General features: G+C 38.8%; 1 protein-coding gene across 4 annotated transcripts in view; it reads left to right on the top strand.

Moving 5' to 3' along the window:
- Positions 1 to 26,152, top strand: part of SCAPER (S-phase cyclin A associated protein in the ER) — a 141,925-nt gene that overhangs the window by 90,126 nt on the left and 25,647 nt on the right. For 3 of the 4 annotated variants that reach the window (XM_064668442.1, XM_064668440.1, XM_064668441.1), the window contains exons 24-27: positions 1,779 to 1,894; positions 9,100 to 9,223; positions 15,155 to 15,384; positions 19,012 to 19,167. In XM_064668442.1, the coding sequence (XP_064524512.1) occupies positions 1,779 to 1,894; positions 9,100 to 9,223; positions 15,155 to 15,384; positions 19,012 to 19,167 (626 nt within the window). Of the gene's footprint in view, positions 1 to 1,778; positions 1,895 to 9,099; positions 9,224 to 9,850; positions 10,160 to 15,154; positions 15,385 to 19,011; positions 19,168 to 26,152 lie in introns of those variants that run through there. The other variant, XM_064668443.1, reaches the window with a different exon arrangement.

Here is a 26,152-nt window from a genome sequence, read left to right as displayed (position 1 = left end):
AAACTGGAGTAGCACTACCAAATAGGCTGCAGCAAATAAATCAGCAGCATCACATGGCTGTTGTGCTGCAGTGCCACGGGCAGACCCTGAGATCCTGCACTGCTCAGGGCCTGTGTCCATCACCAGGGGAAATGCACACCTGAACTCACCAAACCCCTCTTTCCACCTGGGGAATTCTAAGCTGAGGTGGACATGGATAGTTGGAAAGGCCCCTGGCTCTGTCTGGAGGAGCTGCCCTGCTCTGCTGGGGGAGCAGCTTTGAGAACTGTGGCCGTGAGCCAAAGGTGCTCAAATAATATCAATAAATAATGATTTGTAGCACGACTGTTTCTTTGCTCTTTGGGTCTTTTCCTTACGGCTCTATCAGGAGTTTAGTGGAAAGTGTTGTTTGGAGCCAAGGGTGGCTTAAGGAGGCAGGTTTTTGGGTTTTTTTTTAGATGGAAGGGAGGAAGAGGAAGCAGAGGAAGAATATATGAATGAAACTCAAAAATAACTCTTCAGTTAAGGCACACTTACCAGGCTAACTGAGCTAAAATTAACTGCTATAAGTTATGTTTATCAGTTAGCCTGTAGGAAATCAGTGGTTTATTTTCTTAACTGCTTGGTGAGTTGGCACAGAGATTTCCACTCATTTAAAGCTAGTTATTCCTTTGAAGAGGTAAACCTTTTGGCTGTCTAAAAAAATCTACATTCAGTTCATATTAATTGTGGAAAATATTTTCTTTTTGAATATCTGACTTCTGTGAACAGTTTTTCTGTAGCTAGGAACTTGAATACAGTACAACTGTTGGCTTGAAAGAAAAATGTAGTCCATCTAAATCATATTGTAGCTGGTTAATTATTTTTCTAGTGGTTCAAATAAAGATTTTATTGTCAGTCACTGGAAGTTTTTTCTGCTATGCAGTCTGTTACAGTAGAATACATTCTTTACAGACTAATAATAATTGTGTTTTATAGAGGACTCCCCATTTTTTCCCACATGCCAAGTGCTTGCAGCATTGGGGGGAAAAAAGAAGAAATTATTCCTTATTAACTAGAATATCATAATGGTTGACAAAATCAAGATGATCAAATGCAAACTGCAAATAAAGTTATACAAAATTAGCAGCTTAAAAGCAGAGAAGAAGAAGATCTTACCTGTTTTAAACAGTAGGAGATAAAAGCAATTTTGCAGGAAAGGAAAAGGGTGTCAGTTCTAAAATACTGGACCTGCTCCAGCAAAACCTCAGTCATTTGCAAATGGTGAGAATAGTGGTAGGGTGGTGTTTAAGAGTAAAATTCTACTAAGTGGAAGTTCCAAGTGGACACCAAGGATAAAGAGATCTGCCTAAGCTATTTTGTGCACTACTCATATTAGGGGTTGTTTATATTTTTTTAAATCATATACAAAGCAATACAGTTACAAAGATAATAGCAAACAGATAAAGACTATCTTCATTAAAATCCCATAACTGTATGTCATTACAGAAAATATGGTATTCCAGTGTATTACCTGTGTAGTACTTGATAGGTACATGTGATACTTGAAAATATGTAAATATGAAAATACAAAAATACTTGTACATATGATAATTGAAAAAAATAACACCTGAGAATTTCAACTCCTACTCTAAGGAGTGCATGAGCAGTGAAATGCTGTTTTTCAAAGGTGTTCAACATGATAAATAAATGTATTAAGGACTTCCTACGGTGAGAAGATCCACAACTGTCAGGCATACCTTTTGTTTAGCAATTTCTTTAATTTCTGTTGGTTCTCTTCTGTGTTTGTGTTTCCCTAGAACACAGCAGATAAAATAGCATTCCGGGCTGCAGGAGGACTGACTGCCCTCGAAAATGTTCTGCAAGTGGTGACTTCTCCCAGCAACCCGAGCGCAGCTTCCCGGGTCCCCCTGAAGTGAGTATGGTGGGGCCCTCACCTGCCACTTAGAGTCACTCCAATATTCATTCCATATCTGCTGCTTCACTGCTGCTTCTCCTCATAGTCCCCTGCTGCACTTTGGAATAAAACTCCTGCTGTGCTCTGCGCTGCCCTGGAAGGTGGAAGGCATTTCCACTCCCCCTCTGGTTTCCTGTTTTGAGCTCTGATATATTTGAGCAGCAGCATCCCTAACTGGACAAAATGAGAGAAGACAAAACTGTGTTAAACAGAGGAGGAGATACATATCTTTTGAAGTTAGTCTGTAAGGATCTCTAGTGGGAAGCAGGAGAATTTTTTAAAGGGTTGTAATTCACTGGAGTCTGACTGCTTTTACAATGAAATAGCTGTAAGATGCTGCTTGCTGAAAGGGCTCCTACAAACAGGTAAAACAAAATTCTTGTGGATTAGGGAAATTCCTCTTTATACAATGTATGAATGGAGAGGTTTAAATATCTAATCCCTAAAAAAAAGTGGTGACTAAGCAGAATGCCTACAAAATCTGATAACTCAAAAGCATGCTCTTTTCCCCAGTCTCTAACTGTAGTTTTTGTACAGTCAAAAGCACATAGGTGCTTTCAGAGCAGAGCTGGGGCGTGGTTTTAGTACAAGAGAAACCAAGCCCAGGATATCCTGGTGTGTACCACTGTTGTCATTTGTTTGTAGATATATTGTAATATTGAAATAATTGGAATTTATGCAATACGTTGCAAGAGTCTGGATTAAAACTGGCCATAATATGTTGCAGGACAGCTGTGAAGTGCTGGGAAAGAGCACTGAGGAAAAAACATGCTTTTAGTATCTTTAATTTGCGCTTCAAAGAAAATAAATAAAATTCCTGCCTTCTCAGTCATGCTGAATGCACTTGCTGCAAGTCCAGCCAGCTCCAGCAGTGAACAGTTCTGAGCTGGGTCCATGGTGAGCAGCTCAGGGACAGCCTTTGGACTCCTTGATTTACAGAGTCTCTAATTTTGAGTTATCAATGTGGGATAAACTTTGCAAGGGAAAGGATTGTACTCTGTGCCCACACAGTGTAGATTTAGCCTTAATTTCTTAGAATGGGCACCTTCTATATATCTTCGATTTTTGTCCTTTCATTTTAGGAGTAGTCTTGCTTTGTTGAGAAGGTTTGAGAACATTGTGTTTACATTACTTCAGACATTTTGTTTGAAGTTTCTTAGACAGTCTGAGGATATATTAGTTCTCAAAGGAGCTTGTGTGCCAATAAATAAAGCCCCATGTCAGCCACCCTTGTATAACAGAAATCACATCCAAAGAGTTGATTAGAGGTTCTCCTCCCTGTGACAGTCGCTGTCTATCTCATCCCCATTTCAGACCAGTGGTTTCTCAGATTCCTGAACCTGTTCATGACTGAATTATAAAAATTCTCTAAACATTGTTTTATTAACACAAGTTTTCCACTAGTTGTATTTTCAAAAGAAATATGGGGGCAGAAAAGAGATTAATATAAACCGTTCTGACAGCGTTGTGTGTTAAAAACATCTCCTGAAGAGCTTTGCTGCCCTCCTGAAATACAGCGTTTCATTCAGCTGCACTGCAGAGTGCAGTCTCCAGTTTGTAGTGTTGAATTTGGGAAGTTATACATCAAGTTGCACATAATTTGACACAGGATCTTGCTCCCTAAAGCTCGCTGCTCTTGCAGGATTTTTCTGATTGCTCGAGTCTGACTTAGGGAGTCTGGAGTCTGCTGGAAATGTCCCAGGGAACTCAGGGTTGCTGCCTGGGATGCAGAGCCTCCTCTCTTGGTATTTTGTGGTCTTTTTGATAGGGGAGAATGTTTTGTGCAGAATCTGCACCTCAACTGTTGAGAGTGAGCAGCAGTTCCAGAGGGTGGGACTTGCTAATGAGCAGTTTGAACCAGGCACAAACCATGTTCATGGGAATTGCTGTGTTCTCACCGAAAGGATTTAGCAGATTTTTCATATACAGAGTGTTTGAGGGAGGTTCAAAACCAAAGGATAATCATGGAATATATGTAGTTCTTTAAATGAGGGAGAAAATTCAGATCACATTTCTCCTCATTTAATTTTGAAATGAGTTAGAAATTATTTTTCTTTCTTCTGTGCAAATATCATTTACCTCCTGACTTCTTAAAATGTGAACCTAGGGAGGCAGCAGTTTTCTCTGTTTAAAGACAAGGCAAAGCCCTGTGGAAAGAAGCTGAATTAAGACCTTTCATGAATTGCCCTCCAGTCTTCCCTCAGCCAGATACACTTAGCTAAAGGACACTACTGTACTTCAGATTGTTTGTGTGCTTGTGCAATGTTTAACCATTTGTACCCATCCTAAATTGGGCATTTGTCTGTTGCTTTGTGATGAGGATAAGCTATTTACAAGTAGGTGAGGAGATTACACGGGCTATTATCTACATCTCTCTTTCTCCAAAATCCTGGCAGTATGGTGCAGCTCAGAACTTTAATCCCATGTCTACAAGATAAAGCTTTATTATCAGAAGATTTAACAATGTGCCTGTTGTTTTGTGCCACTGTCCAGATTGGTAGTTAGAGCAGCAGGACGGGAAATGCTGAGAGAGAGAGACGTGACATTTATGGGACAGATGATACATTTGGTGTTGGGGCAGTTTTTCTCCCCTTCAAATAAATCACTGAAAAAGGGAAAGAGAAAGCAGTGGGTTACAGTAAGTTTTATTATTGGTGTTAACATAAAAATTAATGTCCAGCCACGTTATTTCTTAAAGCAGCATTTTGTAATTTTCCAGAATTTGTTCAGTTCTCCACAAAATAAGCCTTATTCAGCAGAAGTTCTAAGGGCTTCAGAGCCTTTTGATATTCTTCTTACACTTCCACTGAAGAGCAAATGGGAGCTGCACAGCAAAACAATTTATTGTCAAGAGATGAGTCTCATCCCCTTGATTGTCTTGCACCTTTGCTATGGGCAACTCATTTGGCCCCTTTGTGCCATGACACCTTACTGGCCTTGACAACCTAACAAACCTGCTAACAAATGAGGCTTGTAGGGTTTGTTTAATTACCATTTGTGAAATACTTTGATTCAGGTTTATTATAATGTATCTTTATATTCATACAATTTCTTGCATCATTTATTTAAAGCAAATGTTATGGGGATAAAAAAGCTCAAACCGTAATTACACACAGAAAAATAAATTAGTTCCCCCCTAATATTATGGATGGAATTGATACAAAGTACTTTTTTCAGTAAGAACTATTTTGAACTAAGAACTGGTTTTATACCTTGTTCTATGTAATTTTTACTTGGATTTGTGAGCAGACAGTTCTGAAGCTGCTCTGTTACTGTTCATGCAGTTTTATAGGATTGTTCACACCTTTTTTTACATGAAGTGCAGAACAAGTTTTCTCATTTTCATGTGAGGTTGGTTATTCCAGGTAGAGAAATTAGCAGTAATTGGTACAGGGACATAAAGACACTCTAAAGAGAATGCCCACTGTGCAAGTTTGAAACCTGCAGCATCTGTCCCTTCCCATGATATATTCCCACTGTCTGTCTCAGCTGGATCTCGGGCTCAGGGCTCAGGAATAAAGAGATGTTGCCCTCAGATGCAATATAGGAACAAGTTTGAATATTGAAAGCAGCTCTGTAAAATGTTATGAAACTTTTGGATTGAGAGCCAGGTCTTGCAATGAAATGATTGATAAGCCAGGGACTGGAGAATTTTGGTAAAAAACTTCCAAATTCTATCCCACCTGTAAATATTGGGGCAAATTACTTGTTTGATTGTCACTTGTCATCCAACAGTTTATTCATAAGTACAGTAGCATTTCAGATTGAAACTCTCTCTGGTTTTGGAAGTGTCTTGAAGCAGAATTGATGCTGAGTTTTGTCTAAATTTGATAATGTTTAGGTTTGTATTATTTCACTGCCAAATGGAGCTTTTTGGATTATTTTCTTCATTGGTAATCAAAGTGCATTCATTTATAGTCTTCAGAAGTTGTAATTAATAAGGAAAAGCTTTACACTTGAAACAGGTTAATTGTTATATGTTGATGCCCTGATTTTTGTAAAGCAAAGGTTAAGTTCTTGCTTCTGTATCCTGGTGCACTGTCGTGGATTAGTTTTGTGTGGTTGCATACTGTTGATGCCTCAGTATTTTTAATAAAAGTTTAAGTTTGTCAACTTGTTTATATCAGGCAAATTGAGGAAAGTGAAGATGTGCTGGCATAAAAGAAATTCACGTGCAGACATATAAACTGTTGAGACCTAGCTGGATTAAAAAGAATCCTCCTCCTTTTCTTTGTACTCATGCGAAATAAATGTAACATATTTTTGTCTAGTTTAAGCACAGATTTCTGTTATGTCTCAAAGTTTGTGTACCATAATGAGTGTGTTATAATTGGATTTACTCTGGAGGAAAGCCTTGCTTCAGAGGGCAGCCTTTCTGTGGGGCTGGGGTTTACAGAGCTGTAAAGCTGATTTGTGAGTGTGATACAAAGTTTAGAGCAACATCAGTAATCAATAACCACCTGCTTCACGGGAGCCTGGGGCTTTGGGCTTTCAACTGATTCTGATATCTCCTGAGATAACAGGTTTGGAATTAAGAGCAGCTAAGAACTTCCAAAAGGGAAGAAAATGACTGGAAGTGCGTTGAGTTTCCCACCCCAGCACATTTAACCTGCATTTAAACAAAGTTCCGCCTTCGCCTCTCGCAGCCCCTCGCTCGTCTCGCAGGCCTCGTGCAGAAATGGTGACAGTTGACAGCTGTTGTTCCCTTAATAAGATTAAAGTAAAGAAATTAGTTGTGCTGTCTTTAATCTGCCATTTAACACTGCGAACCACCTGGGGACACTTCTGTGCCGACACTCCCGGCGCTGAATTGCAGGCAGAGCGCGGAGCCGGCGCGGGCTGGGCGCGTGCCGTGACCAGAATGCGCTCAGACGAGCCCTAGTTAGCAAGCTTATGGTATCAATTAAATGAGCCCTCTTTATTGTGCTGAAAAATTAATTTGACATCCATTTGCTTACAGCACCTTTTCAAATTGCATTATTGGAGCCTCTGAAAACACGAGTATTCTTTCTGACACCGAGGTTCAGCGGGGAAATGCGAGAGCGTGGTGCGTGGCTACCGCGGAATTCATTCCCTACATAAAGTGGGAAGTTCTTGTGTTTTCAAATGTAAAATAAATGATCCTCTTAGGAATTAGGAATCCCATATATCAAAAAGCATTTATTGCAGTGATTTAACTAAATCACCTCAGAACTCTGAAGTGCTGTCAAAGTTAACCTACAAATTCATATTTGACACTTTGGGTGAATTATAATGTTTATATTGAAATAGGATTGATGTTTATTTTAGAAGAGCTGATAAAATGAGAGAAGCTGATTTAAGCATCTTCTCAACAGCAAATAGAGACTACCAATATAGTTTCATCTCTTTCTCCCTGTGAACACACCTACACAGGGGGATAATCTTCTGTGAAAGGTAGAAGTAAGTGCCTAATGAAAATATTTTTCAGCATGAGGGAAGGGAACTAAATACCTTTATATAATCAGGATAGGAAAAGAGAATTGTGTTGCAAGGCAATTAATAAATGCACATGAAGCATGCTGCTTGAATTATCTATAGGGTAAAAATTAGGTGAAATAGGTGAAAATTAACCTGCCTTTGACCAAAAATTAATTACTTAATACTATTTTCACATCATGTGAACTGGAGATTGAAACTGATTTAATTAGACAGAGTAAAATTAATTACCAGTACAGTAAAATAATATGTCTTGGTAATATGGTGGTACTCAGAAAAGGAGGAAAAGTATAAATGCTCTCTTGCTTCTTTTCTAAATTCAAAATTATTTCTCCAGCTGAAGCAAAGACAATCCAGACATACAAATGAAAAAAATTTTACTCTTAATTTTTCTGGCCTCTGAGCATTTCTGGCTTTTCTTAGCTTGAGAAATACAATGTCTGTATGTGAGATGCTTCCATTTCAGCTCTGGGGAGCCAGGCTAAGTGACCAGATGCCTCAGTGATGAGCACAGCAGTCAGGAAAGCAGCATTCTTTATTGCCTAAATAATTTTGTTGTTTCATAAAATACTTCAGGAGAAAGATAAAGCGTGAAACTCGTCTGTAGAAGTATGTTGAATCAGTCTGCAGCTTGTTCTGTGAAATACCAGCTTTGATGATTTCACTACAGTAACTTGGTGTTTGTTGCAGTCCCACTTTTGTATGACCTTTCAACAGTGCTCACAATTTATTTTCTTCTATGCAGCTTATTTGAACTGAGTCACATTTTTTCACATGTCGAAAAAACCCCAACAAAGTAAAAATTCTTTTCCTTTTGGTTTACTTTAGACAAACAACTTGAATGTCTAGCCATCTGTATTTATTATTGGATATATTTACGATGCATTTGTGTTGTGTGTCTGTGTGTGTTTGTATATTAACAGTGATAGCTTTTGTAGTAAGCAAAGTTCAAGAAATGAATTTTGTGTTTATTCTGAAAAAGGATTCTCTCCGGTCAGATTAATCTTCTTTGTGAGTATATTCCATAGGGCTGGGCCCTGTTTCCCTGCAAGTCCTTTTTTGAGAACCCTTTAACTGGAGCAGATGGAAATCACTGTGTGTGATGTGCTTATGATTCTGTGTTCTGACCACTGCAGACCTGTCAGCTCTTCCCCCCAGTGGGGCAGTAGAATGGTTTATCAGGAGTTTCTCCTGCTCTTTTGGTTGCTCAGGACAAGTTCCTCCATCACCCCCATTCCTTACATCAGTGCCCAGGCACTGCTGGGAGCTCCTCCCTGAACCTGCTCCTGGGAATTGCTGTGAGTGACTCATACAGGGCTTTTGTCCTGCAGGTCATGCCAGGAAAGGGACCTTATACCCAAGTTAATTGTGTGCTACAGCTGTAAGCCACAAAAAAATAATATTACATCTCCAAATCATGAAATTGGCTGATGTTCTGTGTAAGTTTTGGTACAGGTTTTGAGAGCAGAAGAGTCCAGTACCCATACAGCCCATGATTTCTGATAAGCAGGGCCTTACTGTTTTGAAGTTATTAATTATATAATTGATTTCATTTAAGGTATTAGTTCTGTTTGGAATCCCAAGCTGAAGAAAATGATTGTGAGTTGCTGAAAGGTTGTTTTGTGATGTGCTGCCATTCGTTTGCTTTCAGTTTACTGAAGAAAAAGACCTAAAAGTCTAATTTTTCTTCCCTTCTGACTTTTTAGGTCACTGTGCAGTACAGTAAATGTTTACAGCCTCACCTGCAGCAACTGCATAGAAAACTGCACCTATGTTCTCTTCAGTAATAAGGTCACTTTTCTGATGGACCTGTTGATACACCAGTTTACGGTATGTAAAACAGCTTCTTTAATTTTGACATTTTTGTATGCTTCACAAACATTTTCAGGTATTTAGATAAGAATGCCAGGAGATAAATGAGAATAAAGGCTTGAAAGAATAAGATTCTTTTGTTGTATGTATTTGGTGGCTTTATCTACTATACTCTATAGAAATGGATATATTTGCTTCTACTAATAAGATCTGCAAAAACATACGTTCCAAGAACTCTACTGAGTGGATATTGTTCTATTTTTAACATTTTCTGAGGTTGTTTTCTTTAATTCGCTCTATAGGAATATTTAAAATACAGAATATTGTGAATTGTCCATGTGTATTTGATTTCTGCTTGTTTCAGTGTCAGGAATCCAAGTCAGGTCAATTTGTTGCCATAGTGTGATTTGCTGAAGTACTTAAATAGCAGGACTCTTTAACGATGAAAGTTTTAATTTTCTGATGTTACATCTCATTTGAAATGTCATTAAATATTTTATTTGAAAACTCATTTTTAATTCATAGTGACCTGCTCATCATAAGATATTTAGTCTTGGTTTTCTGCTTATAAATTGTGTGTATGTATTTTCATGAGCCAAGCAGTTTGTTAATTGAAAAGTTATGTACATACTTTTAATAATTTAGGTGACGCTGTTGGAATCAACAGCCACAGGACTGTTGAGGAACACTTTAAACAGATAGTCCGAGGGTCCTCGACACAAAGACAACCCAAATGCAACCTGTGCATTCTCCTCTAAGTAGCTGCCAGCTCATTGTTCCTCACCAAATCTTTCCAAGAGGATTCCAGGTATTAGGTTTCAGTTGTGCTTAGTGAAAGGTGTGTGTGTTGTGCTGGGCACTGCTGGCTCTGCAGGGCTGGGGGTAATTCCAGCCCAGGGGAAATCCCTCAGCACTTCACAAGTGACAGGATTCACTCTGCTGCCAAAGCCCTGCCCTTCTCTCCCTGGAGCTGTGCAGTGGCCTGCACTTTTCCTGAAGGAATACAGAGGGTATTTCTTAGGCAAAGTTGGCCACCTAGAGCTCAGAGATGCTACAGGAGGATAATTTACTTCAGTCTGTTGCCAAATACTACCCTTGAATTGCAGCAAAACTGTAATTAAAGCTTAATGTTTCCCATGATCCACAGTGGACTTTTCTTTCCTGTGCATAAAGTCTCTTATGTTCTCTTCATGCAAAATTGGCCCTTAAACCAGGATATCTTCATAGTTCCATGAGGTACCTGTGTGAGTACAAACCCAAATACAGTGCTGCTTTTCTAACCCTGATTTTTCTCTCTTGAAAATATTATAAATCAGATCAAGTTTGAATTTTTCTTTTTTATGAAAAAGAAATGTACAAAAAGAGAGCAGCTCCAAATACCAAAATACTGAAATACACTCCTTCAAAATACTTAACTGCTTCCAGTTTTCCTGATTTGGTGAGCTGGATGATGCAGCCTTTGCCCATGTTGTGTGTATTTCCACTTACTGTTGGAAAATGAAGCCCAAGTAATACCAGTAATAAATGAAAATGTATATTTGCAAGGTTTTAACAAACAGTTAAACAAGTATGCCAGTATTTACTTAATACAGAAACAGAAAGAATCTGGTTTTGAGAAACATTTTAATATTGTCTTAAATACATCCAACATGAACCTCATTTCCAACCAGTTTAATGTGGGTTTAATTTTGGTTTTATTCACCAACCAACTACAATATCATCTTCACTACTTCAGAGCTGAAGTATAAAGAATAAAATTTAAAACAGTCACTTTTCATTGGTGACAAAATGTTCGTTTTTCCCTAAACGATTGTAACATTTTTCTCCTCAAAGTATTGCTCGAAGGGTTATAAAAAAAAAAATAATTCCTCCAATGAAAGTACCCATGGGAAATTATAGAATAACAGATGGACTGTATTTGTCTTTTCTTTTTGTGACATCCTGCCCAGGTTAGTAGTTTGAAGTGTCCCGTTTAGACCTTTCCTTATCTCCTGCCTAAACAGACTGGTAGGAAACCTTCTGTAGACTTTACCTACCATTTGACCTTTGTGAGCCTCCTTAGCTCAGGTAATGCCTAAGTCTGTTGAGGTCAGCACTGGTGTTTCCTGATTTCCATGATTAATGGATCAAACCTTCCCACCTACATTCATACAAGTCCTGTGCTCGGGGTGTAGCTTCATTTATTTACAGACTGCTGTCTCTGCTCCTCTTTGTCTCCTGTACCCAGAAGACAGTTGCAAAATAATGGGAACTTTTCTGATTTTGTATTTGGGAAGATTTCACAGTGACAAAGCCAAGTAATTAATAGAGCTGTAAGCGTTGTAGTGCCTGTTTGTTAGTATGGAGGTTTTATTTCCAGTCAAGTGACAGCTATCATGTACTTTCCAGAAGATATCTGAAAAGCCATATATAAAAACCATACCTCTCTGTATGATATCATGACAGATCAGTGTGATTATTTTTTGAGGCAATCTTTAAATGCAGAATATCTGAAAATTCTAAATAAAACATCATTAGTGGATGTAAAAGCATGTGCAACAAACATTGCAATTTAAGTGGCAATCAAACAAATGTAGAAATCAAATGTGAGTTGCTTGTTAGTTTTTTCTTCTCCAAAATACAGTGCTTAAATCTGGACTATATTGAAGGTAAATGGCCTATGAAATCTTAGTGGGTTTAAGTTAATCTGGCTATCTAGGCACAGGGAAGTAATTTTTCTCCTCAGTTTCTTCACTGGAATTTGCTGCCTTTTAATTGGGGTATTTCAGAATGACAGTACCCATCCCATTGCAGTTTATTTGTGGTCAGGTTTTTTAATCATCTGTACTGCATCAAAAAAGGCAGGTCCATGTTTGCACTGATGGTGGCAAGAATTGTGAAATCCAGGGCACGTCTGTGCCTCTCTGCTGTTCTGGTCCATTTTGGAATTACATCTGTCTCCATAGTGTGGCACTGACAGTTCCCTTAGGCCCCAATAACAAGACCATGTGGAGGGCAGTAAATCCTGAAAACAGGACTGGAGCAGAAGGAAGTTATGACCTGCTGAAGTGTTTGGGGGTAGGGAGTTTAAAAAGTGGAACCTTCACCTGCACCATCCTAAGCCCATGCACTTCCTGGGCCTTTTCCATTTCTTTAGTTCACCAGGTACTACATAGAAAATCTGACATCTTAATCATGCTGGTTTAAAAGTAGACATTTTTCAGAGTGTTTTTGAGCAAACCCGATGACTACACGTGCAAAAAGCACAAAATCACCGCTGCTAACGGGAGAAGGGTACAAAGCAAGTGACCAAATAAAGCAAAATTAGGTGCTTCAGAAGGTTTCAAGTCGGTCCATTTAGGTTTAGGAACTGTGTATTTAAAATTCTTCGTGGCTGTGAAGGGCTGTGCTTTTTTACAAGATAAAAACATCAGTGAGTTGCCAGTGGCAGAGCTCTACGTCGCTAATTGGGAAATGTTTGGTGTTTTTCGTTAGCACAGAAAACTACTTTGATGTGCAGAGGTATTTTGGTGACATGAGTCAGAAGGGAGTAACATTTTCAGCTATATTAAATGTGTGCCTAAGTGCTTTACTGGATTGGGGCCATATTGTGCAGCATCTTAGAGGATTAAGCCCGAGATGCTGGGCAGAGCTGAAGAGCTTATGGCAGCTCTGCACAAGCCTGGGAATCCCTCCACGAGGGGAATTCTCTGAGGAATAACTCACAGTTATATGGAGACTGTGCCAGAGCTGACAGTGTGGTCTCATCAGTGTGTTCTGATTCAAGAACTGACTTAAAGTAAGCAGAGTCCTGGTTGAGCCTGACATAGCCAGTCATCATAACAGCTAAAATAGTAACTGGGTACAAGTTACATTGAGATGTTGGATGTATCAAATAATTAGACATTTTTCCTGATTTTCCTTTGTGATTTGAAAATGTTTTATACCAGTTATCAGCAAATCAGTTTGTGTAATCACATCTGTAGATTTGTGTCACTTAACCTATTAAACCTCAGATTTATGGAATGTTTGAACATTTACTCATCCAAAGCCCATTTTCAACACACAGTTTCTCTGAATATCATCAACTCCTTGTGAAATCATCACAAAGAAACCAGAGCTTGAAAGCTGTCATGATTACACTATTAAATCTTAAGATTTCCTACCCCTTGCTTGATATAATAATCAACAAGCAAGCACCCCAATTAATTTTGCTTCTGGGAGCAAACCAATTAATTTTGAACATAAATCTCAGCACACTTTCACACTGTCCCATTAATTACTTCTTCAGTAAAAGAGCTGATCTTTTGTCACTTATTTGAGTTAGTATAAAAGGAAAATGTAAAAGGAATTAAGTTCAAACTTACCCATTTTCTGTAAAACAGTATTTCCTTCTATGTCTTCTCTGACATACACAGTATAAAAAACCCCACGCTTTTTATCACTTTATATTAACAAATGCATACATTTTCCCCAAAAATTGAATGTGAAAAATGAGCTCTGCAACAAATGATTCTATTAAGTGTCAGATCTATTTATTTTACAAACTAGAAAGAAGAGTTTTACTTTTAAAGCATGAATTTTATAGGTATGGGCTATATACTTGGAAAATAAAATTCTCATATGTACATTGAACTAGAAGACAAAAATAGACATTATCTGCTTACAGAACTGTTCATTACAGCAAATGGAAGCCCCTACTGCAAAATATTATTAAATCATTAAAGAAATAACATATATAATTTTTTTACCTGGGGTGAAAAAGCAGTGAGTAGCGTTTGTTAGCAGTTTTTAAGTTAGTGTTCCTAGTACAAAGTTGCCACATTTAAATTGATTTACACGTTGCAAAGCTTAATCCATCTGTTTCAGTGGGCAGTTGGAATCATTAGGCTTGAATTATTGCAGTCAACAAAAGTTACTGGAGCAACATGGGATTATTTTTCCTATTGAACTTGAATAAGCAGCTAAAGACTTCTCACTTGCTCTCTTGGCTTGGCACCAGAAACAGACCATTACAATGAGTTTTAAGTAGCAGCACAAGGCTCAGAGCTAATGAATAATAAAGAAATGTGCATGTTGTTCTTTGTCACCAAGTGTTACCAAATCCCTCCTGATACCTATACAGGGAGGACTGGTTTTCTCTGCCCTTGCTTGCATATACTGAGTATAAAATGATTTTAACCTGGAATGGAAGTAAGATTTCAGCCAGTTTTGATCCCTGATGACAGTGTGGGAAGCCTCTGGCTGTCAGTAGCTCCACAGAGGGGTGTTGGTGTGTGGAACCAGCAGCACCAGGCACTGGAGATGTGCCAGGAGCCCCAAGTCCTGATGGTGCATCTGCACTGCCAGTGCTGTGCCTGTAACACTGCAGAGCTTCCACACACACTTCACTTACTGTTGGATCAGAACAGGGCAGGTTAAACCATCTTCAACTGCAGAAATGAAAAAATGTAATTAATTTTTAAAAAATTATACTCTGCAGGATGATTTCCTTCCAGGTCTGTATCCTGTACATAGATCTGTCTTCAGATTTACATGTTGTGCAGCTCAACTTCACTCTTTTAGGAGTGGGCTCTAGTTAATGGCTTAGAAAAATGGGATTCCTCTGAGGTCTGCTCAGAGAGGAGCTGGAGGTTGTGCTTCTGACATGATTGACAAGTGACTGACCTCTGAGGGACAAGTGCACTGGTCAGTGGGTGATGTTTTATGCATAAGAACACAATCACACTAATGATATACTCTGCTTCTATAAGTCTTCCTTCAGTTTTCTGATGCTTCTTTTGACTTGTTTTATTGTGTCCCAGCTTGGATTACCTGCATTGCCTTTTCTTGTACCTGAAATGCTTCAGTGTCTGTCAGCACTGCTGGAATGTTAGTGCTCCTATGCAAATTTCTAAATGTTTCTCTACAAACTTTGGTTATTTTTTTTTTGAATTCTAGTTGTTTGTCTTTTTTTTTCTCTTTACTTAGGTTAGTGTTCCAGATGACCATAATGCTACTGCAGGCAGAAGTGTAAATAAGCAGGTATTTGAAGGTTTAACAACAGGACTTCTGAGGGTAACTGCTATGATTTTCAGATGTCTAATCTCCAGCTTCCCAGATGGAAACAACCACTCTACTGCACTGAAGATATTACAGGAAGTGAAAAGTAAATCCTCACAAGTGGAAGCCTTCAACAGCAGAGTCCAAGACCTAATCAGGTTTAAAAAAAGATAATGAAACTTCTCTAAGCATTCTTTACCACAGAGAAAGAAAATTGCGTTGATTTAAGAAAGGAACAAACTGCTTTAACTCTTAACTCAGTAATAGTCGTTTGTGTGTGTAGTCAGAAAGACTGTTGAAATGCTATTTTCCCAATCAAAAGTGTTCTTCAAAAAAATCGCAGACACAGAAATACAGAAAACCAAGAATCTTCTAATTTTGGACTTGGTTTTTTGTGTCCTTTCCATCAGTTTCCTCTCCAATTACATGGGAGTCAGTTCCCATATTTTCATTATTTTCTCTCAGTTCTCTGTGCCAGCCCTGTTTGCCCATTGCCCGTGTGGTCTTTCATATCTACATTCATTCATATAAGCTTGGCATAAAATATATCCCTCCTATTATAAGGATCAGCCAGACATTCCTATAATCTGATCTTATAATGTAGCTGCATTTTAATAGCTGAACCTGAAGATATGAGTGTATATATATAATTAATACATATTTTATATATATAAAATTGATATATATCCAACAGTATATTAGACTTGCAAAAAGTGTGTAGTTTCACTACTGAATGACATAAGCAGTTGTCAATAAATTATTGTATAAATAGTTATCAATGTGTCCTCAGCCCTCTGGAAGAATGAGATTCTGGTTCTATGCTACTGAAAGCATGTCTCAGTGAGCATCATCACACTTCTCAAAGTCTGGAATGATGCTGATGGAGACAAAGAGGACAGCTGGAGGAGGAAAGCAAAACAAATAGTTGTCATAGATACCAGTGACCTCTGAAACGTTATTGTTCTCATGTAACGTGCCTTCTCCCCAAACAGGTTTTGATAGAGTGTGAAATTTCAGGATGTTGTGTTCTGCCCACTTATGAATGGGAGGGTGGGAGGTCTGTGCTGAGCAGACACCTGACACTGAGTGGGCCAAGCACAGACATACCCCTGAGATAAGGAGAGACATGAGAATCCAACCAAGTCCCTCACCTGAGGCACTTTAGGGGATCTGGTTATAAATGGGGAATGAAAGGCATGATGACAAGGTAATAGTGCAATTAGGAAAAGAAGAGAGAGGGCATTTTAAACTAGTCAAAAACAGACAAATTCTGTCATTAATGAGAATCTTTCACCTCCAGGTCATGGTATCGTATGTCCTGGGGAGCTGATTAAGTGAGAGTTTTAGGGAGATGGGGGAAGAAAGAGGAACGTTGAAATTTTATTTTTTTTTCTCTTTGGGGCTGCTGGGCCCGATGCATAAACACCAATTATCCACGTGCTGTCTGGGTATCAAAAGGGTAGCCAAATTATTTCAACTATGCCACTATGGGTAGAATGACTGGGAGATGGAGGCAATAGATTAGAGAGCTTTGACATTCCATTTGTCTGGATGCTCAATTCCTCAAGGAAGGGAGTGCTCCATGCATCTTACTGTCTCCGGGTGCCAGTGAGGAATAGTCCCAGCAGACTGAAAGCTCCCATCCATTTCCTCTCTGCCAGGAGCTGCTTTGTGCCCAGGTGTGGGGGTGAAGGGAGGGGGCCATGGGCAGGGTTTGCAGTGTCAGTCAAACTGCAGAGATGTTCTTAGGGAAGAGAATATTGGTGGGAATGGTTTTTGTGAGTCATCATCTATTAGTATTAGCTGTATTTTATTTAGTTCTTCCTCTCCCCTCCTGTTTCTTGGAGCTATTTCCAGCACTCAGCATTTCTCTGTGACTGTGATGTATCTAACACCCAGCTCTGTTCCTGGAATTATTCTGCTAATACAGGAGAACTTGCTTATCACCTGTCCAATCAGGTGGATTGCTGAGATCAAAATCTGCAAGAAACCTAATGCTGGTAACCTTTCATGTTATTAAATAGAACAGACAAATTTACCTGCACAACAAGTGTGCAATTAATAACCTTCATGCATCTTTAAATGTTTTTAACTGCTGTACTTCAGCAGCTTTAAAGTCTTTCATGCTTTAGTTAGACTTTTGTTTTATATCTAGTGTATTTTTATTCTTAATTCCTTTCACTGCTTCCAAAAGCTATGTGTCAGCAGGGTGAACTTTGGCAGGTCTGTCTTCTAGCCCTGAAGAGAAATCAGCCTTTGAGCAACTAGACTGTCTGAAAAGCAAGAGGTTTTCTTCCATAATCTTAAACCCTCCTGTTTTTACAAAATCAGACTGTGAGACATGTTGTGAAGTAACAGGTATTTTTAATAAATACTTGTACAACATCTGTGAGAGAAGCATTATGTGATCAGTAGTCTTTATTTACTGGGGTCAACATTATTTAATAATGTTCCCTGCTTAGTCAAGTCAGAGTCATCTGGACATTATGGAAACATAGGGCCAACAGTGTTCCCTTCTCAAGAAGCCATTGTTCTGAGAGGCCATCTCTAACAAATGGACTTGAGGAGCAAGCAGACAGAGCAGCTGGTAGGACAGAGGAATATTAGTAACAGGTTCAGCAGAGGTAATCAGTGTAAAAAGAGTGGATCATCTGATGATGTCTGAAGGCAGTCACTTCCCCGTGTCTTAAGTCAGGTGGAGGCACAGGATAAAACAGCAGTGCTTCTGATTTTGACAAGAGGTTTCTCCCACTTGATAAGATACAAAGAAAATTAGAGGTGAAAAAAAAAGGAGGTGGTTGCAGTGGGACCTTTGTGTCCCTACAGAGAGTTGATCTCACCTAAGTCAGCCGAATATGGTGGTTGAGATGGACTGAAGTCTGAGCAGCTGGATGTTTAACAAAGTGACATGGAAAAAAATGTATCTGTGTGCACAGTTTAAGTGGAGTTATAATGATCAAAGTATGAGAGAACCTGGTGTGGACAGAGAGATCTTGGTACAAGGGCAAGGAGCAAATTTTTTGGCATAGGTTTCCAATCTGTTGGAATTCAAAGAAGAAACTTCAGCAGATCTGATGATCAGCAATGGTGATCTGATCTACCCTGGTAATAAAAACCAAAGATGAGTCTTCAGTTAAAAAAAAAAAAAAAGAAGTTACTAGCATGGTTTTCTCTGCATTGAGTTTGATTGAGCTCCTGAGGAGGTTTTTTGATCCTGATCCTTCTATACTGATGGTAGGAGGTTGTTACCTACATATTCTATTAGTCCCTGAGCTGTTACATATATATTTATGAGGGAAAAAACCCAACAACTGGGCAGTAGTTGCTATGATATACGTATTGCAATAAAATGCTATCTGGGTAACATCACTGTCTTCTTGAATTAGTGTGTTCTACAAAGTTTATCTCTTCATGCTAAAAAGAAATTGTGCTGTTGCAGAGCTATCAAGATTATTATAAATCATTTAACTATGGCAAAATTCCATTGTCTTTCTAGCAGTATGGTAAAATAAACATTTACACTCATCTTTGTTGTACAGTATAATACAAATTATCCTGCAACAGACATACCTCTTAGCAAAAACTACTGATAGTCACACAGAGTCAGATTTGAAGTTCTTGTAATTAGAATTGGTTTACTGAACCCTTTCAGGAAGAGTATTAAAGTAATCACAACCTGCATTTCATGTGGTTTGATAGCAGAGAAGCAAAAATGTCTTCTTTTGCAAAGTTACCAAAACTGGTGTGCAGCTGGTTTTTTAATACAATTTTTCCTCTGTTTCTAGTTACGTGGTGAACATAGGATTGGTAGACAAGCTGTGTTGCTGTTTCCTCTCTGTTCAAGGCCCTGTTGATGAGAATCCCAAAATAGCAAGTTTTCTCCAGAATGCCACGGCCGTGCTGCACGGGATGTGCCAGCTGTGTTTCGCTGTCAATGGAAGGTGGGTGCTCTGGCTCTGTCAGCAATAACGTCCTGCTCAGCAGCAGTTTGGGGAAGGGAGTGTCCTGATGGGGCTGTCAGACACAACTGTTCTGCTGTGGGACTACAGAGAAATAACTGGGAAAGAAACAATGCAGGAGAGTCACTCTGCTCACCCGCTCACCGGTGAGTTGGAATTAGTTGCCTGCGCCGTGGTTTGAGTCTTGTAAGTCATTGATCAGAATTAGAAACTTTATCTCCTTTGCTCATCCTTAGACAGGGTTTTATCACTGATAGTTTTAAGTGTCCAATCCTAAGGACTTCAAGAGGTATTTTATTATCAGCAAAAATCAACTCTTAATTGATTTGTCTCTAGAGCAGCTCTTGTTCTTTAAAATACCGCTGTCAGTAAGGAAATTCTGTTTTCTACAAAGAAAAGTATTACTACCTTTGTCAGGGAATTTTCTAATGCAAAATGTTTGTTGTTGTAACCTAACCAGGGTTGTAGGGAATGTGCATGAGATATGTGCCTCCCACCAAGTCTGGACTTCTATGATCTACAGTGTAGGACAGCCTGACACTCGTATGAGTCAAAATTACAGAGCTTTGGGCTGCACCTACTAGAACCTACCACTGTCACTCTTACGCATTTCAGGAAAAATCAAGGCTGACAGAACTTTACAATGCATTCCTGAAGGGTAAAACAATGCTAGGGTTGAAGAACTAAAGTTAATAAAACATAAAAGAAGAAACAAAGCTGTAGGTAAGAGTTGTTGCTGGTAACCCAAGGACACAGGCACATGGAAAAAGGACTGCAAGAAATATGAGCCCAAAGAGACCATCCCAACTTACTGAAATTTCCCTTTCTGAAAGCTGCCAACTTGGCATTTTACATTCCAGGAGAGAGCTGCCAGAAGTCAAATGCTCACTAAATAAAATAATAAAAAAAAAATCACTCTTCTGTTAGTGGAATAATAGTTCTGGCTGCAGGAGTGAGTAATACAGCATTTGCAATTTCTGGAGCAGACACACACTTCACCCAAACATTAGAGATCTCTGCACCCCAAAATAGTACAGCACTGCTCGAGTACTTCCTTCAAGAACATCTGTTCTTTGTAGCAGCAGAATAATTTTGGAGAGTTGAGTGTTTTTCTTCCCAGTTACACCAAGAAGTATCCGATCTTACTACCTGCATATAACAGCTGATTGTTCTCCCTTTCCAGGTTGGATTGTTCATTTGAGCATGAAAAGAAATGAGAGGAATGAAGTTGGAGATTTCAAAACTGTTGTCTTTCAGATCAAAAGCTTTGGTGTAACTGATTAGAAGGGCAGTTTAAATCAAATGTCTTTCATCACCTGAGCCCACTCTCATTTAAGCAGTGAATGCAGAGTGTAATTCTGTCGCTTTACAGAAGTCCTCAGTATTCAGGGTGATTTAAATGGAAAAAGGTATTGCCAAACACAGATTAAGGTGGCAGAAGAAGAGCTCAAATTTATTGAATTCTTACATATGTCACGCTACAGTAATACATCATGTGTGATACCTGATCTGCAGTACCAAAGACAGCCCCTCTGTGAGAAGTACAGGTCCTCTTTCATTGCTGGTAAATGGTGGTAGGAGGCAATGCAGCATTTCTTCTTCTCCAGCTCAGTTGATACCTCCTTGAGCACCAAACCAGCCTGCAGTATTACACCCCTCTGTAGGTCACAGTGACCAACCCCTCTGGTCATCAAATGTCTGAAGTTGTTACTGGGAGGAGAAAGCCCAGTAGGTATTACCAGTGCTGTGACACTGTAGAAAGAGAAGAAGTTTTGGCAGAATAATGGCAGGCTTTCACCACTGTTGCAAGAGCAATTTTGGATGGCTCTTTTGGTGTATGATGGTTCCCAGTTGGAAACTTCTGTATGCTCCTCAATGGTAATGGTAATGGTAATGGTAATAAATTAATTTATTTTTTCTGATAGAACATTTTGAGGCTGTTATTTGTCATATAAAAGGTTGTCATTCCATATGAAATGCATTAGAGTGCTTTTATAGAGTGCTGTCTGTACTTGGGCAGATCTCAGCAGGAAGCACCACTGAGTGGCAGAGTGGGAAGCTGGCACAGGACAGTTCATGTTGGGTGGGGGACCAGGACAACCTCAGGGCTTAAACCAGCCCAGTGCAACAATGAAAGTCTTTATGAGCTGGAAATGGCTGTGGGATCCTGCTCCTTTGCTTTCAGACCCCACCAGGTTGTTAGAAACTTTACTGCAACTGTAATCTGTGATATCCCCAGAGGGCCAGGAGTTAAACACTCAAACTCTAGTTTTAAACAATTAAAAGATCCTGTCCTGTGAGTACAAAGTAGGTTGGGCTGTTTCTGGAGCTCTGATGCAGGAAGAGCTGTCAATCTCGACTTTCCTGTGTTCCTCCCAAGAACATTTCATAAAACTCCCAAATTTAGCTGAATATTTCTAAACCAATTGATACCCAGTGTTTATTTGGGCAGTTACTTCAAGGAAACAATTCTATAGGCAGGGAAGAGAGAGGCAGGGAAGAGATCTTAGTCAAGTACCTCCCTGCACCTACCTCTACATCAAGGAAGGTGTCACAACAATAATGATTATTAGAGAATAGCCTCAATTGTTTCATATATATATATATAAATCAACATTAAGTGTTAAATGAGATCTATGGTTGATATAATGTAGATGATAAAATTTTAAGACATGAGTGAAGAGACTTTTATTACTGTGGTAAACTTGTAGGGAAAAAACCCATCCAAAATCATAGAGTTAGACACAATAAAGAAAGTCTTACTAATGTAGAAACATAAATTGGAGGATTCTCAATTTTAAAATCATAAAATGTTATTGAAATAAGGGAATCCATTCTGCACATTTGTTATAAACATATCTTAGTATAAGAGAGGGAATTTCTTTTCATTACTGATCAAGATATTTTAAAAAGATTTAACTTTGATATTGATCTTATTTCTCAAATGATAATTTTTGATACTGGCTAATAAATGCTCGATTGATTCTTGTAATTGAAGTTTTGCTATGGATGTAAAAGCACAGTTTTCAAACAGTGTAATACATATGAGAGATCATTTGTTGAAAACCTTAAGAACTTGTAACCACATTTAATCTCATTTTGTAATTTCTGTGCCCTCTTCTGTTACACAGTGAGAGTCACTGAGGGTGACTTGAGACCTCCAACTGGAAATCCCATATTTCTGATGCTATATTGCATCCATTGCTATCAGTGGAAGTGAGAGCTCCTTTCTCCCTGATGAGTAAAAAAAAAAGTTGTATGAGAGCTGAAAACAGGGTGTTGTCCCTTATTGTATGCAGTGAGAGATGGTAAAATGCAGCATGTCTGAATACTGAGCTCTCTCTCTGCCGAGCAGGAGATAAACCTGACATTTGATACTTAGGCTTGAAAATTGTGTCCATAATAGTGCTTAACTGTTGTTTGCTCACCCCTAAGAGTAACAGTAGCCAGAATTGACAACAGAGACATTTTTATTAACCTGAAATAAAGCAAAATATTAAATAGACTATATACAGCATAACAGTGGTTTATATGGCCATATAAATCTCTTGCAATTTGTGTCCAATTCCAGATGTCCAGTAGCAACGTTCAGGATGATAGCCCTGTTTTCCAGAGTGTATTAATGTAAATATGAGAGATACAAAGCCTATTTTGGGCCCTTGAGTCCTGAGTACACATATGAAATGTGCTTGGCTTGTACCCACAGGACAGAAAACAATGAGCAGGCATGGAATGCAAGGAGCATTAATAAAGGTATGGCCATGCTGCCCTAGCTCAGCTTTCCCTAAAATCAGGAGTGAAGACTTAGGTAAAAATCTATATGGCAAGTCCTTCGTCAGCATAGCAAGGATTTTGCTTATGTTCCTGTCTTTTCCTGTCTTTCCCAGCGTTCATCAAGTCTAGATGCCTTTTTCCCCTGTAATTCTCTGGAACTAAGATTCCTGTCCTAGAAGTTTAGTTGTTACTCTATGGAGGACTATAGTCAGTGCCTTATTTCACTTTTGCCCATTAGTATGAGTGAATAAATTCATACTGACCACAGAGTTAATGCAAAGAGCAGGAGGAAATTATCAGCAGTAGTGTAAGGGTAAATCACTAAGGCAGAACGTTCTTCCTAAGAGCGGGACAGTGGAGAGCAATAACACACATGGCAAGGAGGAAAGTGAGTTGTGCATAAGGAGAATATTGCAAATAATAGTCCCTCAAATTATGTAGTTTCTTGGGACATCAGCTGTTTAAAAATTTTGCTGTTTTCTTGATGTAAGAAATGTCTGCAAGCTCCCTTGTTAATCTGGGAAAATAGAATGTGGGAGCAGTGCAGTAACTAAATTGTTACTGCTCTATGTTATCTCAAACCAGTGTGGAATATATATAAACCTGTGTCAACAGCTAACTCAGTTGTGGATTACAAGATGCAATGGCAGAAAGCTTTGCATTCAGGGTTTGATCCTGGGAAACCATGAGTGTTGTTTCACAGATACGCAAGGAAGGAGGCTGGTCTGGTTTCGGTTTTATTACAGTAATTAAGATAATGTCTGTTTTGGCTGCTGGATGGCGAATCAGATGCAAGTCTGTCTGAACCTTGGTTGTGCTTCTCACCACTTCCAGGGGACAGCAGCTCCAGCAAGTACTAAAGTACATAAAACTTGTTCCTGAAATTACTAAAAGGTTTCACATCCTCACTTTTACGCAGCAGTGCAATCCCTACCTTGACGGTGTGAATTGTAACAGGGTCTGATAGGTGCTAAATGCTTTTTTTTCTTTTTTTATTATTATTTTGCCTCTTTATTTTGACATCTCTTTCTAAATACAATCATTTAAAAGCAAAAAGTACCGATGATAGTTTTTAAACCCTAACAATAAAAAACCCCAACAGATTATATTCTAAGCCTGTTGAAAACTCGTGTTGCCATTTTGCTCCATGTTTTTAATCAGGAGTATATATTTCAAATATACAAACATTACAATGTATACTCTTGGAGAGGCTTGTCTGCTTGTTAGCTCAGTCAGTTTTTAAAACAATATATTTTCAGATATAAACAGTTTGCTCCTATTGAAGCCTGGAGAAATTGTAGTTTTATACTTGTTCTGCAGAGTATGCTGTTTCTCATCAAGCTGTATTGAATTCCTGTTTTTAATAAATAGTGGTGTATTTTAAGCAATGAAGTACCACTGTTTAGTATCTTTCTTTCATGTGATGAATATATCCATGTTTTTAAATTCTTAAACCTTTTCTGTGAGTCGTAAACCCCGTACCAATTCCTGAGACTCCTTGATGGCCAAAGCTGAAAATCATAATGGTGACCCATAATGAAAATTCCCTGCATTTCATTAAAACTTTTTATTTTTTTTAAGAACCTGCAGGTTGTTTGACCATAATATAAATATTTGCCTGTTTTTCTATGTTAAATATAAAGACTGGTAAAGTTTGAAAGCCTGTCTGTTTTCCCAGCTATATCAGCCAATGTAAAAAATCCAGTAATCTTGCTTCCCTTCAGGGATTAATTGAGGGGCTTTTGTCCATAGTGACTATTTTACTTTGGCAGCTGTTACAGACACAGAGACAAAGCTTCTTTAAACAGGAGAATTAAAAGGAAGCACAGCTACAGGAATCTCCTCTCTGAATTTCAGTCACCTAAAACCCGGTTTTCTGGCGTGACATTGTCATCTTATGTTGTGAAGATTTTTAGGGGTTTTTACTTCAGTCTGTCCTGTCAGTCAGCACTGAATTTTCACTGGGCTTTCCTTTGAGGTGGACTGATAAATGTGTGAAATGCACTGTTGTACAGACTTGACCAAAATCACTCAAAGTACCAAATGGAAAAGTTTGTGCTTTATTTTCCGACATCTCGTGTAGATTTTTTAAAGATACTTTAAAGCCCACAGTGAGTATGAATATCATCTTTTACCTTTTTATTGTAAACATTTAGGCTTAAGGTGGTGTAACTGACAGTTCAACCCCAACAGGAGCCAGTGGCCTGTTCATATACACATGAACCATAATACAGGCAACATCAAAAGTAAATGTTTCTGGCAGTTCGTTCATTCCATCAGATCTAGCAGAGAGATTTTTAATTTCTTTTTAACAGCTTTGTCCTGTGGTATAACTTTGAAATTTTTGGTCTTTTCTGTGAAAAAAATAATGTTTGCATTTTGAGCTATTTTACAGTTGACTTTTTTATGTATATTTTGATTCATTCTCTGCTCCAGAGCAGCAAAAAATGGTAAAAGGATTTCATCCAGCAATGTAAGCTTTTTCATATGGAATTGTTTAAAAATAATGATGGAGTGAGAGTTGAAAGCAAGCTGACTTTAACCTTTGGTAAAATTGGTCAATCTTCTCATTGCATATAGTCAGAAAAAATTCTGTGAGGTATCATGTGCAGTAATTAATTTGGGGTTATCATTTGACTGTGAGTGTTCTTTTCTGTTTTGTACTGCCGAAAAAGCTAAGATTGAAATTAAGAAATACTGGTTGGCAAGATGAGCTGTGCTCTCATGTGATCCCTGTGGCAATAAACATTCTGGTCACTCAGGAGGAGTTAAGTGATGGTTAGCACATTTTGGCTACTGCATCCTGCAAAATAAATCATTGGACATCAGAAGGTATTTTGAAGTGAGGAGTACTGGGGAGTCCACAGACACACAAAGCAAAGCTGTAACCATGGTGGTCCCAGACCTTCTTGCTCTCCCTCCTTTTGCAGCCATCCCGTCTGGCCCCGCCTCTGCAGCCAGGTTCTGTGCCAGCAGGGCTTGGAACTGTGCAGCAGGAATCTGCCTAAAGGCACAGCTGGCACGGCCAGGTGATGGCTCAGGAAGTGTCTCTGCTGACTCCATTCACACACACTCACTTAAAGACCACAGAGCTTCAAAATGAAGACTTTGGCCATGGATTCCAGGCGTAGGAAGAGGAAAGCCATGCCATAAATTGTTGTGCAGTGTAGCCCCACCCAAACACACTTAGAAC

The sequence above is a fragment of the Pseudopipra pipra genome, chromosome 12, assembly GCF_036250125.1.
Source record: "Pseudopipra pipra isolate bDixPip1 chromosome 12, bDixPip1.hap1, whole genome shotgun sequence".
Lineage (NCBI taxonomy): Eukaryota > Metazoa > Chordata > Aves > Passeriformes > Pipridae > Pseudopipra > Pseudopipra pipra.
Note: the sequence above shows the minus strand (reverse complement) of the source record. Positions and strands in the feature narration are given on the sequence as shown.